The following is a 20,427-nucleotide window of genomic DNA, read 5'->3' on the forward strand; positions in this document are numbered from 1 at the left end:
AGCATTTAAAAAATAAAGTATGTACCAGCATTTAAAAAATAAAAACAAAAGAAGTAGTAGAAATAGTCCTAAACATTTTAAAGAAAGAATCCGGTTTGTTCTTTAGGTTAAGGCAATATACAATATAATCTCATAACTGAAAAAAAGTTTTCCAAGTTTTAATGAGGCTGCAATATGATGAAATAAAACCAAATAACAGTATTTAAATATTTATTATTATATCCTTGTCATGGCTTTATTAATAGATATGACATACAATTGTTATGTTTTACAATGTACATCTATTATGATATTAGAGAAGCTAAAAATAATAAACATTCTTACACACATGTAGCCATACACCTGTTTATTCAGAAAACTCATCAAGCATTCAGTAATTCACCATACATTTCATTTATTTCAAATGAAGAGCACATACCTTATGTACAGGTATGGAATATATTGTCTTAGAATTTGTCTAAGATGTAAATATTATATAGTCTATACCATAAAGTAAAAAATTAAATAAAGTGGTTTAATATGTAATTGCATGTATTTGGAAAATCCCTAAACAATGACAAATTTCCAATGTATTAAGATACATGATACACGTAACCTAGAGAAGTATTGATACATGTTGTAACCTTTTGAGAGGTGATGCCACAATTTCATGGAAATAATACCATCTGCTTATTATTAGATGTACTAATATTAAAATGACATTATGGAAACTTGATAAAAGAACTGACAGTTCTCGCTATAATAGTTAAAAAATAGATAATGTAAAGTGCATATGCTGAAAATTTCAGTCAAATTACTTAACTCTGATCCAAGAAATCCTCATTTTAATAACACTGTAGTCTTGATTATCTATTTTTACGGTTAATCATCAATGGCCTTTGAACTGCAGATCCGATTCAAATCTGTTGAAAATCGGAACCATCAGATGGCATTGAGAGTTGATTATGGTCTTGTCATGTTAATAAATGTCTAATTAATAGTTTATATAACATTTAAGGCCTAAAGGAAGACCTGCAATAACACCCATTGGAGGCATAGTGCTAGAAAGATATATTGTTGAATCGATGATCTCATCGATGGATTGCGATTTTTTTTATGTTTTGGGGGTTTTTTTTGTCGCTGCAGCAAGTAACCAGTCACTCTTAATTATCCACGTCACACATTATCCATAGGTGCACAAACACTCTTAATTTGTTTTAGTCATTATTACAATTATTTCTTTGACATCGGCAGGACTATCAATATCAATTATTCATATTTCTTGGTAAACATTGACCTGGTTATGAATTGTATCATAGTACCTGAATCGCAACAGTACATTGTATCACATCGTGACTGCCTTGGCAATATCCAGCACTAATTTGGTGCACACAAGACAAAAATATGAGTGTATCCCTAAAAGACAGCTAGCTGCCTCCTTGAGTGACATAAGGAGCACTTCTTTTGTGTTGATAAAAACATTGAGATAATTAAAACATCCAGTAGACTCTGGGATTAAAAAGAAGTTGGCAGAGGACATTCCTTGAATTTACTTCGATATTTCGATATTTATGGTAAATTGACAGTGACTAACGACAAATACAAGTGGTAAACGAATTCTTCCTCAAACAAGTCATGTGACAAACAAAATAGACTCTTGCTACACAGGGTAGTTTTTTGGGGTATTTTGTTTGTTTCTAGGTGGGGGGGGGGGATTTGAAGCATACTTTTGATAGATAAATTAATTTTAATATGTTTTTAGTCTAAATATATATATTCAAATCTGGCAGTTTGTACGTGGGATGGCATCTTTACTTTAAGGTACATGTATTACAGTTATTTATCTTGTAGAGCTTTAATTTTCTTTGGTATGGAAGCAAAGTTTCTAGTGTAGAAAAGTTCTGCTTTTTCAATTTGAAATCAATATGTATTTAATTATCTACATCATTGCCATTCGTTTACAGTTTACATACATCCATGCTAAATACTTTCATTCAAATGCATAATAATTAGGAACTAACAAAATAAACATTATAACAAAATTTTTTGTGATGTAAATGCACAACTTATAACATGATATTTAATTTAGGTATAAAATTTTAAATTTTCAAAAGTCTAGGTATATACATTCATGACTTTCTGAATTCTTTGTCGACATAAAGGACAAACCCTTCTTTCCACTTGCCGAGCACGAACAATCTGATCAGCACAGCCAACACACAAACACATATGTCTACATGGAAGAATTAATACAGATTTTGATTGGTCCTGACAAACCACACATTTCCTCTTGTCCTTCTCTTTCTCAATTTCGCGTTCAAATTCTTCTGGGGATATGTTTTTTGGTCGACTCGGTGTCATTGATCTATTTCTCACTCCATACCGATCTGACACTGTTGGAAGTTCAACCTCAATTTCATCCTCTTCTTCATCCGATGAAGAAAAGGTTTGAGAATTTAAAGATACCTCACTGTCATCATCATCATTATCGTCAATAGTGTGTTCGGACATGTCATCACTGTCATTGGCTTCTGTGCCATCCTGATATTCACTACTGTCACTGACAACACTTTCGTTTTGTTCATTGTCGGACCAATCTTCATCATCACTGTCCAAAATTGTTGTTTGTTGGCGACGCCTTTGTCTTGTAAACAATGTCATTCCATTATCTGTTAGATAAATAACGACTTTAATGACAGCCAGATAAAGTAAACCACATATTAAAATTCCCAGGTATGTTTCCTTTCCTAAACTTGGCAGATATGATGTATAGAAATATATAATATTATGAAACATGTTTTTAATGGAGTTTTCTAATGCTGATAAACTGTTACAGATACCATGGTATATCGACATTACACAATAAGAAATTCCTTCATTAATCTGTGAGTAGCCTGAAAGAACTAAATTACCAATAGAATTAAAAGAACTCATAATTCCACAAAATAGGTCTGTTATCATGTCTGTTGCATAGTTCCATGTCGATCCACAATAGTCAGAAATATCGACTGCTGATTGTTTGAGTGTCTTTACTGTGACATAACTACCAGTCCACAACACTACTGCCAAGGTTTCCAGGCCAGACAAAATAAAGCAAATCACTTTGTATATAAGAACAAGAATTCTCCACAGTAATACACACAATGCGCAGACACATCCAAATACTTCGTTGAAAAATTCTCCTGCATATTGTAGCACTGCTGTAACAATGTTGCTGATGATTTGGATGACAGAACAAATAGTAAGAACAATCAAGGATACATAATAATAGACTGCTGACACAACCTCGTAATTTATCCGAAATACATAGTTTACAGTTTCATTAGTTGTTCGTATTGCCTTAGCAACACCCGAACAGACGGCAAAAAAGCCGTCCGAAATCAACGTCAAAACAGACATAATTTGTAACTCTCCACTAGCGTCTGAAATCAACATTGGCATTTATATCAAAATGTTACCCATTCCGTGATTTCTGGTGAAGGTCTATGCATAATCTAATAGCAGCTGCAGTTGTCTGCGGCAGCACAGGTGAAACCTTGTAAGTATTAAGTGGATAAAGCAACGTATCAATAGGCATTCGTTAGAAACTTTTATGAAGTGACGCCATCTTGATAATAAACTTCCGGTGACGTAGGATTTGTATCGTCACGCAGAACGGGCACCCGCTTTCGGATTCCCCATGTTACTATTTTAAGTAAAAAATGTTCAACCGCCGAAGATAATCGGCATTTGAAATTTAACAGAGTAAATTTGTCAAGACATTCTGAAACGCTTAATGGCATATGTTGTATACATTTCTCATTTATTTTTATCAAAGTTTATATTGAAATAATCAATTCTTTTACAGAAAACTGGAGCTTTGCATTGGGACTATTTTCTTCTTTTGAGTAGTAATTTCTGAAACTAACTTCCGCAAGTTCCTTTTTACATTTTGGTTGTGGCAAGGTACAAGCACGTGTTGTGTTTTCAATCTAATAAACAAAATTTGTCTCCCCAAAATAACAGATAACTCAATAAATGCGTTACATTATCGTTGGTCTATGTTTTATATTGTTTATCTAACAATTTCGAGTAGCAGACTGAACTTCCGAGGCCAAAATGTTATATTTTTCAAGTTTTAGTAAAGCGAAGGCTCCATCCGACGGTAGCACTGTGAATTTACCCAAATCTACCTAAATCCACCATTATTTCAACTTAAAGATAATAATTTGTATCGATAATTGATAATATACCGTTCTTTGTGCCAGATTGTCATTTCTAATTTACAATCATAACGTTTTTGTGTCAATCCCAATTGCCAAATGCGATTCCCTAGTAGGTCGGAAGTTGTAACCAAATTCACCATTATTTTAACTCATAATTGCAATGATTTATATCAATCTTTGATGATAAACCGTACTCTATGCTAAATTGTCGTGTTTAAGTAAAAATCGTAGCGTTTTGTGTCAAATATGCCCCTCAAAATGCTATTTCAAAGCAAATTTGGAAGGTGTAACCAAGGGACATAACTCGTGTATTGCACGAAATTACTTGCCTAGATAGTAGATTCGATGGAAATTGCATTTTAGGGGAATTTTTGAAACAAAAACGTTACGATTTTTGAATTAACAGTATATATTGACTTGAAACAAATTTGGTGGATATGGGGAAATCCAGCTACTGCTGTGCTACCCTCCAATGTCCAATGCTCCATCCAATCCATGAAATTGATGTCACATGTCTTTTTACTATCACTGTCAGACACTTTTTGACTATACATGTATATTAAAGGTCAAAGGCTATACTTAATATCGCTTTAAACAAGGAAATAAATATTAAACATACATTATGAAAGAGCTAAATCTAGCCTATTGCAGGTCTTCCTTTAGGCCTTAAATGTTATATAAACCATTGATTAGACATTTATTAACATGACAAGACCATAATCAACTTCCAACTTCGTGGGTTTTCTCCGGGTCCTCCGGTTTTCTCCCACTGCTAAAGACCCCTATGCGCAAGCGAATAACGTCGAGTGGACGTTAAACCCCATTTCTCTCTCTCCATAATCAACTATTGATGACATGTGATGGGTCCGATTTTCAACAGATTTGAATCAATATGCGGTTCAATGGCTGTTGATGATTAACTGTAAAAATGGATAATTGAGACTGTTTATTATCCTAACAGTAACAATGACAATGACAATCGAGGCTACAGTGTTATTGAAACGACGACTTCCCTGCTCAGAGTGAAGTAATATGACTGAAATTTTCAGCATATTCGTTTTACAGTATTTTTTTTTTTTAACTATTATAACGAGAACTGTCAACTCTTTTACAAATCTCCCATAGAGCTACTTTCATTTTGTATAATATTCAGAAGTCTTTTTAAAACCATTTTGATCAAGCCTTTGCATTGATCCAGTTATTCAAATAGTTGCCTACTTATTTTCATTATTTTGCTTTATGTTGTGTAGAACTAGAAGTGATGTTGTGATAAAATAATATTATTGCTTTATAAGATAAATATGCGAGTAATTTTTATATGCCCACATTGAAATGTGGTCGTATATTGTCGTCGCCCCCAGCCGTCCGTCCATCGGTCCGGCGTCCACAATTGCTTGTGGACGCTCTAGAGGCCAAAGTTAATATCCGATTGACCTTAAATTTATACAAAGTGTTTAAGGTCTTGAGACGAAGAAGTCATTGAATTTCAGCGATTTCCGATAATTACTGCCAGAGTTATGGCCCTTGATCACTTCAAAAAATCTTGTGGACGCTCTAGAGGCCAAAGTTAATATCCGATTGACCTTAAATTTATACACAGTGTTTAAGGCCATCAGACGAAGAAGCCTATTGATTTTCAGCGATTTCCGATAATTACTGCCAGAGTTAAGGCCCTTCATCACTTCAAAAAATCTTGTGGATGCTCTAGAGGCTAAAGTTAATATCCGATTGACTTTAAATTTATACATAGTGTTTGGGTTTTTGAGACAAAGAATTCTATTGATTTTCAGCGATTTCTGATAATTACTGCCAGAGTTATGGCCCTTGATCACTTTAAGGTCATGAGACGAAGAAGCCTATTGGTTTTCAGTGATTTCCGATAATTACTGCCAGAGTTATGGCCCTTGATTGTCAACGATTTCCGCTGTAAAGGCTAAAGTTATCATCCGATTGACTTCAGATTGATACACAGAGTTTAAGATCTTGAGACGAACAAGTATACTGATTTTCAATGAATTTTTGTGACATGAACAAATCCATGATATTAAAAGTTTTGTATACAAAACGTTAGCATGGGGCAGAACTTTATAAAAAAGAAACAAATTCTAATGGTTTTCTGATAATTACTTCATGAGTTCTTGTTCTTAATCAGATTTTAGTGTATTATAAATATTTATTACTTAAAAAAGTAAGAATATGCGACAACTCTTGTTGACTGCCCGGACGATTAAGCTGCTGTGGGTGTATGTTTCGTTGCCTGGCAACCTATCTTTACTTATCTTGGGATTGAGGAGGAGGAGGACATCATCAGTCCCACTTTTGGCTTGTTTAGTTGTTTAGATTCAATTTTAGTCTTTAACACCTAAAGTAGTGCTGGGTATTGCCACTGCAGTCACATTTCCATACGTATTCCAATTCTGGTACTACGTTGTGATTCGTATCACGATTCATAACCAGGTCAATATTTACCCAGAAAACGGGATAAATGAATAATTGATATTTTTAACCGCTGGTGGCGAAGAAATAAAATTGTTTTATATGACAATATTGATGTGGATCCCAAAAAAATGGACCAAAACAATTTATAAGTGTTTGTTTGCCTAGGAAAATCTTTAACATGGATAATTAAGAGTGAGAGGTTACTTACTGAAGCAACAAAAAAAAGCATTTCGATACATAAATTCAGCTTTTCACGATCCAATATGCGAATCGTGAGGTGAATTGTGACACATCGATCCAGCACTAAACTAAAGGCAAACAAAAAGTTTTTATGTTTCATCTTTACTTACAGATAATATCCAAGATGTCGGCTGCATTTAATTGGATGATTGTTAGAAATAACTCCAGTTTTTTGATGAAACGTGGAGCTCATCAATTCAGCCGGGTAAAAATTATTTACATTTCTCAAACAGAATATTTGTTTATTTTAGATTTTATTTGATGTTCCTAACAGATGCATCACTGTGTCCAACCTTTTCTATTATCTGTCTGAAATATCTCCAACATCAGACCAAGGATGATTATTTTCAGTAAGTTGGAAGGTGATAATACTGTCCATCCTAGATGTGTTCATCCTTGACAGTAGAATGTAGTTTAGTTATAGATGGATGTTACTAAATTTTTGATCTTATGTTTATTAGGAAGCCACTAACATGAAAGGAGTGAACTCATTCCGATTTAATGGATTAATCCGAGATAGAAGTGTTGCCATTCAACCCGCAAAGACCGGAAAAGGTGTTGTAGTATCCACAAAACATTATAAAGGTAAACTTTTTGAACAAAATATATTTTTATACACCCACAATTTCATGTGGATGTATATTGTCGTCGCCCCTGTTTGTTTGTGGACACTATACAGGTCACAATTTTTATCCAATTTCAACGAAACTTGAAATATAGCTTTATCTCCCTAAGATCTCGGTTTCTTTCGATATTGACATGTATTGGAACATAACTTCATGGATTATGGCCCCTGATTGTACGAAAAGTCACGTTTTTAGCTTGTTGACCCTCTGGAGGTCACTATTTTGTGCCGATTTTGATGAAACTTGAAATGCATGTTTATAACCAAAGATCTTGGGGTTTTTTGATATTTGTGCATATTGGATCGAAACTTCATGAATTATGGCCCCTGATTGTACGAAAAATCGCATTTTAAAGGCCCTGTCCCACTGCACTTTCGGATGCAAAGAGGATGTAAAACGGGGGGAAAAAACGTGCCCTCCGTTTGAAAACACCATGCATGCCTGTACTCATTGCATACGTGTTTCATACGCTCTATCCATCGGGCATCCGTTCAATTTGATTTCATCCGCGCAAAAAGTTTTGAGCTGCACAAAACTTTTATAACGGATGAACTTTCTGCCGTGTACGATGTAAATGCGCATCATATACAAGCACTAAACGTTCCATGTCCGTTATCATTCGTATCCTCTCTGCATCCTCTGGGCATCTTCGCAACTCACATCCGCTCCAGCTGAAAACGGAAAGAGGGAGGAAAGATAAGGTACATGGAATGTCTATACATCGTTAGTAGGACGACGGAAATAGAAAGGATGTAAGCGTATGCATCTCGTATATAAAGTTTTCAAAACGGACAAAGCATTTGTATCTGGCATGTATCTGGTATATTGAAGGATGTCCGGAGTTTGCCTAACCCCTTCGGAGCTGTCATTCACTTCCATCCGCTTTCATCCGCTAGGCTTCCGATGAACATCCATTTAACATCCCCGCTACATACTTCCCACGTTCGTTCTTTTCTGTTCTGTTTTCGCAAATTTTCGTCAATTTTGTCCATTTCTGGAGCGGATGAAAACAGATGGAGCCACCCCCGAAAGTTTGCTCGTCTGCTGTGTCCTTTTTGCATAAGCTTTGTGTCCATCGGCCACTGGGATCGGGCCTTTAGCTTGTGGACACTGTAGCGGTTACAATTTTGATCAAACTTGAAATGCATGTTTATAACCAAAGATCTTGGTTCCTTTCGATATACGCGCATATCGGATCGTAACTTCCTGGATTATAGTCACTGATTGGTTGAAAAATCACCTTTTTTAGCTTGTGGATTCTCTAGAGGTCACAATTTTTTTTTCGATTTTAAAAACCGTTTAGCTCACTATTCCACCATAATGAAGGTTGAATTGGAATTTTGGGAAAATCGAAATGAAACTGCCAACAAAATGGCCGCTCTTTGTATGCAAATTGTATATAAGTATGTAATTCAAAGGTTATGGACCCTCTAGAGGTCGCAATTTTTATCCAATTTTGATGGAACTCAAAACATATCTTTATATTCCAAATATCTCAGTCCCTTTTGATATTTGTGCATTCCAGACCATAACTTTCTGGATTATGACCCCTGATTGTACAAAAACTCATTTTTGTTTTTAGCTTGTTCTCTATCCATCTCTTGCAAAATGTGGGCGTATCCTGCCTGACAGCCGCTGGTTTGAATATCAAGTGGCTGCAATATGGTTCTGTCGTTTTGGCATTGGATCTGCAACTAGAATGTCTTGATATGGACTCCCCAAAAAACCTTAGGATTTTATTAGTCCATATCAAGTTTGTTAGGGTTATGCCTGCAACACATACACCAATCTACACTCTTTGATATGAATTCTAATAAAATTAAATATTCTTAGAAATCTTTCTTCTTGTTATTCCACTCTGGTTTCATCAGGAAGGTGGAAAAGCTTAAATATTCAAGTATAATCAGTTTGATTTACATACACTATCAGAACAGTGTTTTAACTGGAACTCAAAAAGCAAGGCTTTCATGTTTTATTTCTATCCTGGATTTTTAACTTAATGTTGTGGAAAGTATCTGCAATAAACATATCTCTATATAATAAAGTTGAACAAATGTGTTTTATTTCATAAGGTCAGAGACGTCCCAACAAGAGAAAGTTCAAAACAACAATCAACAAAGATGGTCGTCATACATTAAAAGCTGTTGGTAATATTCTTAGAAGTGGCAGATTTGAAGGCAATACTCACATGGTAAGAAGTTCAGTTTACTTAGTTTCCTTCATAACTAAGTGAAATTAATTTGGGTCCCTAATTTCTCAAGTGTGTCGAAGACATTGTGTTTAACTAGAAAAGAGACGTGTTAACAGTTTTCCAGGTACATGTGGATGGCCGAATGGTTAGCACGTGTGCGCTGTATCATAAAGTCTGTCATTGAGTCAACTGGCGTGGTTTCGATTCCCCAGTTGTATTTGGCAATGAGTAGGGTCGCCTGTCTTACCTCGTGGGTTTTCTCCGGGTCCTCCGGTTTCCTCCCACTGCTAAAGACCCCTACGCGCAAGCAAATTATGGAAATAAAATTGAACCATATGTTAGTCCCGAAATGACCTAGTTTGTGTGAGTGGAGGTTAAACCCCATTTCTCTCTCTCTTTCTCATTTTGACCCAGTTCTACTGAAAGTTTATTAGAATGATGGGAATTTGGGAAGGACAATCAATATAAAAATAGTATAGCCATAGCGAATTGGTCTCTGTGATACTTAAAGAAAGCAATAATAGCCTTTCAGCTTGTAAATATTTATATTTAATATAATTAATACTATAGACCAATAGATACAAAATGATAAATTAGTGTAATAGTACATGGATTTTACAATAATACCGGTAGTACTGAGTTCGTAACTCTCATTATGAACACCATGCTTCATCTCGGCTTGGCAAGACCAGCAAACACCCAGCTTTACACTGTGTATTTTTATTGTTTATATTCTAATTCATTCTAACTTTTATTTTTTAGGCCTCACTACGAAAGGCATCTGCTATTTTGAGAAGTCAAAAGCCTGTGGTTGTTAGACAGAGAACCAGAGCAAAGAAAAACTAGAACTTTAAATAAAATGAAAATTACTGAAAATACAGTTGAGGATTTGTTATTTGTTTTTCCATAGAATCAAGAAACCCACCATTAAATCGGGTTGTACATGTATTAGATAAGTACATGTAGCGTAGCCTATTTAACATCAGTAGGGGCATCTCTGGCTGCTTAACGGAGCTAAAATATATTTGATAAAGGTCAAAATAAAGCATTGAATTGGGTTGATCTGATATTTTATTTCGATTGGTTTCAAAAGATTAAGCTAGGTTACAGACTTTCTAGATTGTTACCAATTGTCAGTGTAATATCTGACATGGAAAGGCTTTGAGTGGTTTGAATAAGACAGACGTTTGGAAATCGAAAAAAGAGGAGCCCAAGGGCTTTCTGTCTGGGTACATGTATATCTTTCTCATGGCCTACTCAACTGCATCATGTATATGCCCGTCATTTGCCTGGATTAAATGTTTTCTTTTATTGAGAATTGAACTTGACCCAGTACAGTAGATTGACATTGGGCAAGGCTTCAGTATAAACAAATCTAGCACATTATGTATATGCTTGGAGGTTAGTGGGTAGGATACAAGACCAATCTATTTCATGTAATATCATTTTGGGGAATACCCTAATTCAGTGTTCTGGATAAATAAGATACCAAAAACTACCGGTGGAAGGCGAACTCTGACACCAAGGAGAATATAATAAACAAAATAACTGGTACATATCCATGTGGTTTACTTTCTCCAAAGTGTACAAATATAAAAGAATTTAAATAAAACATAAAATTGCTGAGGATACAAAAAGAATGATTAGATTTGATAATACTGAATTTATAAAGTTAAAAATGTATGTCCTGTATCACATTCATAAACTTAAATGGGAGGATTCCTCCTTATTAACAAGCAATATTATTAGCACATTTTTAAAACATCCATTGAGAAATTTGTTATGCATCGCTTCACAATCTTGAGATGTGCACAGAAAGAGAAGTGTTTAAAATTCATGTTCAGAAAATTATAAAGTTTCTTAATATTTTGAGAGGTACGGTGGCTGATAAGGGACATGAAAAATAATACAATTTGTTTTTTTTTAATATTCACCCAAGTCAATTTTAATATAATTTGGTTTTTTATAATTTTCACCCAAGTCAATTTTAATATAATTTGTTTTGTATAATTTTCACCCAAGTCAATTTTAATATAATTTGTTTTTTTTATAATTTTCACCCAAGTCAATTTTAATTTCCACCCAAGTCATTTGTAATTTAATTTGTTTTTTATAATTTCCACCCAAGTCAATTTTAATTTTCACCCAAGTCATTTGTAATATAATTTCAATTCTGTTGAATTTTCACCCAGCGCAAGATGTCATCTCAATTAGCCTCGTTTCCAAAACACTAATTTTCGCGACCATTGGGAAAATAAACGTGCTGGGGTCGACACAATCTTAGTAGGGATCTGACAGTGATATGTATTGAAATAAAAAAAAATGGGGGTTTAACGTCCTACTCGGACTGGGTTACTGAATACAGTATGCCAGAAGGGAAATTTTCCTCTGTCAGCGGCACGACGTGAAATTTCAACTGTCAAGAGTTATTTTACATGCTCGCCAATGTACTAGAGGCCTGGATATTGATATAAGCACCCATCATAGACAACGCTACCGAACATCCAGACATAGAATTTAGCGTAGGTTGTTGGAAAGAGATAACAAAAAAAAAGCTTGGCCTATGTGCACTAATGAATGATGGGTCACACGCATGGATCTTGAAATTACTACTGGAAACAAACACAGATAGCTTTGCCATGAAGTCAAAGGGCCTCTTTTCTTACAGGACACTGAGGGTCTCTTTAGAGTCTTTCCTTGGACTTGGGGCACTTCAACTGGATTTGGTGTTTCCTTTCAGTTTAATTTTTGGATATTTTCAAAAAAAAAGATTATTACACTTTCCAATATAGGCCTATTTATGTAGCAAATCTCCACAGGGAGGTTCTCGCAAGATACTTGAATCGATATTTTGGTGCATAATATCCACTCAACACAAATTAGGTCATTTCAGGACTATAACTCATTCATTTCAATAGTCAGTTTGTGTGTAGTGGTCTTTAGTAATGGAAGAGTACTGGACAAACAACCCTACTCCTTGCCACGTACGAGCGGGAAATCGAAACCACGCCACTTGAATTATGATGCAATGCACACACGTTCACTACTCTCGCGCCCCCCCCCCTTTTCAATTCTGTACATTTAATGAAAGTCAAGATTTCTTTCCTTTGATTTAGAGATCTGGTGATAATTTCAGTCCATAAAGTATAAATCAAATGTAATTACAGGCTTCATTTCTGGCTCTGATATGCTGACAGGCCTGCTTGTGTTCACCTAAAAAGTCATCATGTTATAATATCAAAATTCTTTATTACACTAATAATGGCTTTTCTGGTGACATATATAATTTAAACAAGAACTGATAATAAAAGTGTGAGAAAAAAAATATTTGATACAAGGTAAATCATAATCTATTACAATCTGATACATGTAATTACAGAATGAAAAAAATATCTCTTAAATATAAGGTAAAACATAATACATTGCAATCTGCTTATTACAGTATGAGAACCAGCGGTTGCCAGGCAAGATACGCCCATATTTTGAAAGAGGTGGATTGAGAACAAGCAATAAAAAAAGCTATTTTTCATACAATCAGGGGCCATAATCCATGAAGTTATGGTCTGAAATGCGCGAATATCGACATGGATTGAGATATTTGGGATATATATTTTAAGTTTCATCAAAGTTTGCGTCCAACCTCGTGAGGTTTCTCCCACTGCTAAAGACACCTATGCGCAAGCGAATTATTGAAATAAAATTAAATCATATGTTAGTCCCGAAATGACCTAGTTTGTGTCGAGTGGACGTTAAACCCCATTTCTCTCTCTCTCTCAAAGTTTGCGTACGAGGGGCGACCATTTTGTCAGGCAGTTTCAATCAGATTTTCAGAAAATTCTAATTCAATCATCATTAGGGCGTAACGGTGATATATTCAAACGTTTTTTCAAATCGGATACAAATTGTGACCTCTAGAGGGACCACAAGCTAAAAACGAGATTTTTCGTACAATCAAGGGTCGTAATTCAGAAAGCTAAAAATAAGTCACTTTTCGTACAATCAGGGGCCATAATTCATGAAGTTTCACTCCGATACATGCCAATATCGAAAGGAACCTAGATCTTTTGGAGATAAACCTATATTTCAAGTCTTGTCAAAATCGGATAAGAATTGTGACCTGTATAGTGTCCACAAACAAATTATGGATGGACGTCCCGACGGACAGGGGTGACGACAATATACGTCCATATGAAAATGTGGGCCTATAAAAATATCTATTTGATATAAGGTAAAACATAATACATTGCAATCTGCTAATTACAGTATGAGAACCATATAAGATAAAACATAATACATTATATTGGAAACGAGGCTTATTGAGATGAGGTTGGGTGGAAATTCAATAGAATTGAAATTATATTACAAATGACTTGGGTGAAAATTAAAATTGACTTGGGTGGAAATTATAAAAAAAAAAATTATATTAAAATTGACTTGGGTGGTAATTAAAATTGACTTGGGTGAAAATTATAAAAATCAAATTATATTAAAATTGACTTGGGTGAAAATTATAAAAAACAAATTATATTAAAATTGACTTGGGTGAAAATTATAAAAAACAAATTATATTAAAATTGACTTGGGTGAAAATTATAAAAAACAAATTATATTAAAATTGACTTGGGTGAAAATTATAAAAAACAAATTATATTAAAAGGTTGGGTGGAAATTCAATAGAATTGAAATTATATTACAAATGACTTGGGTGAAAATTAAAATTGACTTGGGTGAAAATTATATAAAAAACAAATTATATTATTTTTCATGTCCCTTATCAGCCACTGTAGGTAAAACATAATACATTGCAATCTGCTAATTACAGTATGAGAACTATATAAGATAAAACATAATACATTACATTGGAAACAAGGCTAATTGAGATGGCTAATTGAGATGACGACACGCGCTGGGTGGAAATTCAACAGAATTGAAATTATATTACAAATGACTTGGGTGAAAATTAAAATTGACTTGGGTGGAAATTATAAAAAACAAATTATATTTAAATTGACTTGCGTGGAAATTAAAATTGACTTGCGTGAAAATTATAAAAATCAAATTATATTAAAACTGACTTGGGTGAAAATTATAAAAAACAAGAGAGAGAGAGAGAGAAATGGGGTTTAACGTCCACTCGACACAAACTAGGTCATTTCGGGACTAACATATGGTTTTATTTTATTTACATAATTTGCTTGCGCGTAGGGGTCTTTAGCAGTGGGAGGAAACCGGAGGACCCGGAGAAAACCCACGAGGTTGGATATAAAAAACAAATTATATTAAAATTGACTTGGGTGAAAATTATAAAAAACAAATTATATTAAAATTGACTTGGGTGAAAATTATAAAAAACAAATTATATTAAAATTGACAATTAAAATTGATTTGGGTGAAAATTATAAAAAACAAATTATATTAAAATTGACTTGGGTGAAAATTATAAAAACAAATTATATTTAAATTGACTTGGGTGAAAATTAAAATTGACTTGGGTGAAAATTATAAAAAACAAATTATATTATTTTTCATGTCCCTTATCAGCCACCGTAGAGGAGCTAGGTCCTGTATCTGTTCACAAGAAATGGTTGATGACACTGGTCAGAGGTGGCAACGGCATATTAAATGTGTACATATAAAAGGAACAGTTCCTGAAACACAATTGAATTGTTGACAATAGCATTTATTTAGCTTGTCTTTAGAGATAAATCTGTTTAAATTCCTGAATCTTTTCAATGCAAATTGGACAGTTTTTTGTAGAAGCCATAATTTGCCGAACACAGCTAAAACATAAATGGGTGTGCCCACAGGGGAATGTTGCAACACATCTGTTTTCTTCCATGCAAATTGTACACAAGTTACTGTTTTCCTCATGGCCAGAGAAATCTGCCTCGGCATCGGTATCATCGCTTGAGCTTTCACTATTACGGTCAATATTATTAGTTTCTTGAGGTTCGGAAGGATTTTGATTAGGTCTACTGTCTAGATTTGGCTGAGCAATAAGTGACAAAAGATGCACTAATTCTTGGTTAAGTAATGGATTTAAATTGTTTCTTATTTCTTGCTGTCTTTTAAATTCACGTTTTAACCAATTTAAATCCTTGTAATACTGCAAACGGGATGTTTCACTGGTGGTATGTTCTGTGTTAATTGGAATGTCAGAATTATTAGTAATGTCATTTAAATTTGTATTTTCATTGTTCACAAATTGCACTTGTCTATTTCTATTAGTATTGTATTTGCTATCTAGATACAGAAAAACTAAACTTAAAGAGATAATCCAACTCAATACATAATTTAAAGAGTTTCCACATCCTAATATCAACTGGGTAAATACCTCTGTCAAAAAAGAGGCTATCATAAGTAGGCATCTGAAAATTTGTGGACTAATCATGAATAGGACTTCAAATGTAGTCACAAACACTTTGGCACAAAATGATAGAATTGTTAGACTAAAGTTTCTACAGATTTCAAACAAGATAATGACAATCTGTAAGCCAGACTTTAATATAAAATAAACTATTGGCGGAACCTCATATTCATAGAATTGTGTTGTAATTTTTATCAGAATGGAATATAAATTAAGATCTAAACCCATCGAAAGTCCCAATCCACTGACCAACAAAACTGCTGAAAATAGGAATAACCGCAGAGTTAGATTGAGAATAAGGGTTATCATTGTTTATTCTGTTGATCAATTCCTGAAATCCTAAAAAATATTTATCCTTTTCCACATAACTTAAATTCTTATCTGGAATCATTCATTACAGATTTTTGTTCCTGACTTGGCAATCACGGGTACCTTTTCTTTTACGAATTGGGATTTTTTGTTTCCTGGATGTCATTTTATGGCAGCTAGGCTGATTGAACCCATTCAATTCTGTCAGGTTAAAGATATTTTATTTCCTTTCTGAAAATAAAGAAATTAGAAATCCTGTTTTAATAATTATTATTAACACATATTATTAGGCCTAAAGACCCAAATCTGAATTCTTGCTGAGAGAAAATCTCATGACTCTCCATCGATCAAGTCCAAAACTCAATTGAATTATAGAAATGGCTACATGTAATAATGTAGGACTATGCGTGGTCGTGGTGTACGTTGCCTTTGGTTCATTTACCACGGCATAAATATAATATAATGAAATGAAATGAAATGAAATGGGGTTTAACGTCCTACTGTTCTGCTCCGAACTGGGCTAATGAAGACGGAATATAATAATAATATTAATAATAAAGGTCCATGCTATTTTTAGTCTGTGGTACCGTTACCCATTCCTGTTTACCAGTTCAATTAACAGTACCTATATGTTCAGCTTATGTGCCCACGTGTGTGTCTTTCAGAATATCGCCTAAACATAGCGCGTTTTTGATGTTTGAAATTTGAACTTGAAGAATGTCAACAAAAAAGCGTCACGAAATTCAAATTGAACAATTTCTCAATTTCTCAATTTCTGGAGAAAAAAAACTTGTTAAACAAGACTACTCTTTGTAAAAGTTTTATGAAGGGAGGCAACTGGTTTTAACGCTGCCGTGGTTTACGGTTTGAGACTAGTAATTCTCTCCCAATTGACTTCTAATAATACTTCTATGTTAATTCCATGATATTTATCGACCTGTAACATTGTTCTTAACATTCCGATGATTTTAATCTTTATGACCACAAAGAACCAGGCTTTAAGCCTAATTTTTCACCTTTGAAAATAAAGATATTATTATTATTATAACCCAGCATGTCGCAATCATCTCCGATAAAAAATACTGAACAGGTTTTGCCGTTTTCGATTTTTTGCAAAAAAAAAACAGGGGGAAAAGGAAGAAAGAATTAGAATGAATCTAAATAGAGGCACTATATCATGAGAAGATTGCAAGAAATTACTACCGTAGTCTTGATCCTTACCAACTCAAGACAGCCAAAATGAAAGATATATAGGCCTATGCTGGACTTTGTTTAGCCCCCAAAGTTACTTAAAAAAAAAAATTACTTGCATTACTCACTGTATTTCAGAATTTGGGCATATTTGATTCTGTAATAACCTGGTTAAAGTCATGTATTCACAGATTCCGTGTATTCACAGATTTCGAAAACAATTACAATGTAATAATTCCTGATTGTCAAGTTCACAAGTAGCATTGTGTGGCATATTCACTAATCAATTTGCAAGATCAGTTTCAGCTTCATCTTATAGCTTACTTATAACAAAGTCTATCACGCAATGGTTATATACTATTCAAAAAAAGTAGGGGATATTTGATTTTTAAGTGTTATTAAAGTCACCTAATGAAACTGACGAAGAAACAAATGACAAAATGAAATGAAGTTCACATTCATCGATTTATTCCAAATGATCGTTAGACTAAGTAAGGCACAGACTGACCATTATAAGGGTAAAATGATACCCGGGGTCAAACAGCAAAGTTACCACAGCATCACAACCAAGTCAGTAACGGGTAAATCCTCCTCTGTTTGCCAAACAAGCATTGATCCGACGTGGCATACTCCTAATGAGACGTCTAAGGTCATTTTGGTCCAGATTGTCGCATTCCTGTTGCAACGCAGCAGCAATTTCTTGGACATTGGCAGGACGTTGTTGACGTTGACGTAACCTCTGTCCAAGCATGTCCCAGACATGCTCGATGGGGGAGAGGTCGGGACTCAGTGCTGGCCAAGGTAATGTGGTGATGTTCTGTTGTTGGAGGTAACCTGTAACGATCCTGGCCCTGTGACATCTTGCGTTGTCATCCTGGAAGATGAAACGGCCGCCATGACGTCGTGCGAACGGCACAACATGGACTGCCAAGATGTTGTCCCGGTAGTACTGGCCTGTAACACGCCCTGCAACAACATGTAAAGCCGTTCTTCCAGCAACAGTGATGCCTCCCCACACCATAACAGAACCACCCCCAAATCGATCATGTCTGATGACGTTAACGTCTTGGAAGCGCTCGTTTCGACGACGCCACACCCTCCTACGTCTGTCCAAAAAATCAACAGTGAACCTTGACTCATCTGAAAACATCACATTGCTCCAGCGTCGATTATCCCAGTGTTGACGATCCCTACACCAACGACGTCTTGCCTGAATGTGATGATCTCTCAAACAAGGGATCACGCGAGGACGTCGGGCGCGAAGGTGACCCCTATGCAGTCGATTCCGAATCGTCTGGCCACTCACTCTCACACCAGTGTCTGTTTGAAGACGAGCGCTGATCTGATTTGCTGTGATGACACGATTTCTCAAGGCCAAGGTACGGATAAATCGATCCTGGGCCTGAGTTGTCGCCCTTGGTCGACCTGAGCGTGGTCTGTCCTGTACAGATTGTGTATCATGGTATCTGGACCATAGCCTGCTTATGACAGACTGAGAAACATTCATCGTCCGCGCCACAACCGCCTGTGTTGTGCCGATCTGTAGCATGCCAAGGGCATGGAACCTTTCATTTTGGGTAAGCCAACGCATATCAAAATTTGTTTTCTGGTCACTAAAACAATTAAACTGATGTTTCCACCCTGGAATTCAATGCCACAATGACTGTAACATTCAAAGTCAGAGTCGTGCAAATCTTGGGTTGGACCCCCATGATGATCCCAAGCATCACCTGCATTCCATGCAGTAGCTATTGGTGCGTTTGGGCGTCACATGTAACTGGAAATGTTTCTTCTGTTAGGTTCTATAGTGACTTTTTTCGTAGTCATTTGCATATTTTAGTATTATGCCCCCAAAATCAAATATCCCCTACTTTTTTTGAATAGTATATAAACTGATAGAAGACAACTAGCTAGATATTGTTTTGTATCATATTTAATAGGAAAAATATAACAATACACAAAGTACATATTTTTATATTGAATACACAAACAACTAATGAAATATATGTCATGTAAAAATTTGATGAACAATAATTTATATCTTATTAGATTTGGACTACGGTACATAATGAACTAATGAAATGTAATGCAAAAGATTTAATTGAATACCATCGTCTAATTAAATTTGAATATTCAAAAAAAGAACCTTTGAAATGTTTTACATGATTACAGACATAAAAGAAACATAACACTTTTTCTCTTCATATTAATTCACAACTTTGTCTTAAATTAGAAAAGCTAAAATTACATTAAAATTTTATACGTAGGCCTATGAGTAAAAATAATGTTTAAAATACATATTTACAATAGATTACAGAATGTTTAAAAAGTGAAAATTCACTTCTCTTCATTTCTCAAGGTTATCAACTAATAATATTCACTATAAAAAATGAGCACTTTAAAAAAAATAACATCAAAGTTATCTTGCATTGAAGAATCTGGAATTAAAATTCACAGCAAACAAAACCGAAAATCAAGTAAAAATATAAATGTGGTTGAAATTTTAAAACAGCTCTAAATATAAAGTAAATTGCATTAAGATTTTCCAAAATGGTTAAAAGAATGAAACAATTATTGGATGATATATTGGAAATCCAATCCAAGTTTACGATTGGGCAAAATTGTACTTTTTGACCAATCACCAGCCAGTATTCCAAAAATATCTGCATTTTAATGCTAGAGAAATTGAGAATTCACTGCTAAATTTATAATCTAGCCCCGGTTCTATATTGGTTTTCAATTAATAACATCATTTCGCGTAAACTCTTGAATAATTCTTTCTCTAATCCTTTTGTGCTGGTTTCTTCATCTGCCGTCCAAGCAGTCAGAAAAAATGTAATTCTGGAAAAGAAAAGATAATAAATTATGTAATGGCAATCT

The 20,427-nt window shown here is 34.6% G+C and overlaps 3 protein-coding genes across 4 annotated transcripts; 1 reads left to right on the forward strand and 2 right to left on the reverse strand.

The window, feature by feature from the left end:
• Nucleotides 1–193: 193 nt before the first annotated feature.
• LOC126831506 (uncharacterized) lies at nucleotides 194–3,609 on the reverse strand. Its single transcript, XM_050562035.1, has one exon. The coding sequence runs from the start codon at nucleotides 3,418–3,420 to the stop codon at nucleotides 2,095–2,097; it is 1,326 nt and encodes a 441-aa protein (XP_050417992.1). The 5' UTR covers nucleotides 3,421–3,609; the 3' UTR covers nucleotides 194–2,094.
• A 3,316-nt stretch (nucleotides 3,610–6,925) lies between these two features.
• Nucleotides 6,926–10,560, forward strand: LOC126831507 (60S ribosomal protein L28). Its single transcript, XM_050562036.1, has 4 exons — nucleotides 6,926–7,068; nucleotides 7,325–7,448; nucleotides 9,562–9,680; nucleotides 10,443–10,560. Exons 1-4 carry the CDS (start codon nucleotides 6,955–6,957, stop codon nucleotides 10,524–10,526), a joined length of 441 nt encoding a protein of 146 aa, XP_050417993.1. The 5' UTR covers nucleotides 6,926–6,954; the 3' UTR covers nucleotides 10,527–10,560.
• Nucleotides 10,561–15,075: 4,515 nt separating this feature from the next.
• LOC126832344 (uncharacterized) lies at nucleotides 15,076–17,119 on the reverse strand. Of its 2 annotated transcripts, none has more exons than XM_050563095.2 (2): nucleotides 16,982–17,119; nucleotides 15,076–16,587 (listed from the first exon to the last, which is right to left on the reverse strand). In XM_050563095.2, the coding sequence occupies exon 2, from the start codon at nucleotides 16,354–16,356 to the stop codon at nucleotides 15,376–15,378; it is 981 nt and encodes a 326-aa protein (XP_050419052.1). In that variant the 5' UTR covers nucleotides 16,357–16,587; nucleotides 16,982–17,119; the 3' UTR covers nucleotides 15,076–15,375. The 2 variants fall into 2 exon arrangements, with proteins under 2 accessions (XP_050419052.1, XP_055959481.1); XM_056103506.1 differs by having other exon boundaries at nucleotides 16,944–17,119.
• Between the last annotated feature and the right edge of the window lie 3,308 nt (nucleotides 17,120–20,427).

This window comes from Patella vulgata, chromosome 9, assembly GCF_932274485.2.
Source record: "Patella vulgata chromosome 9, xgPatVulg1.2, whole genome shotgun sequence".
In the NCBI taxonomy this organism is placed as follows: domain Eukaryota; kingdom Metazoa; phylum Mollusca; class Gastropoda; family Patellidae; genus Patella; species Patella vulgata.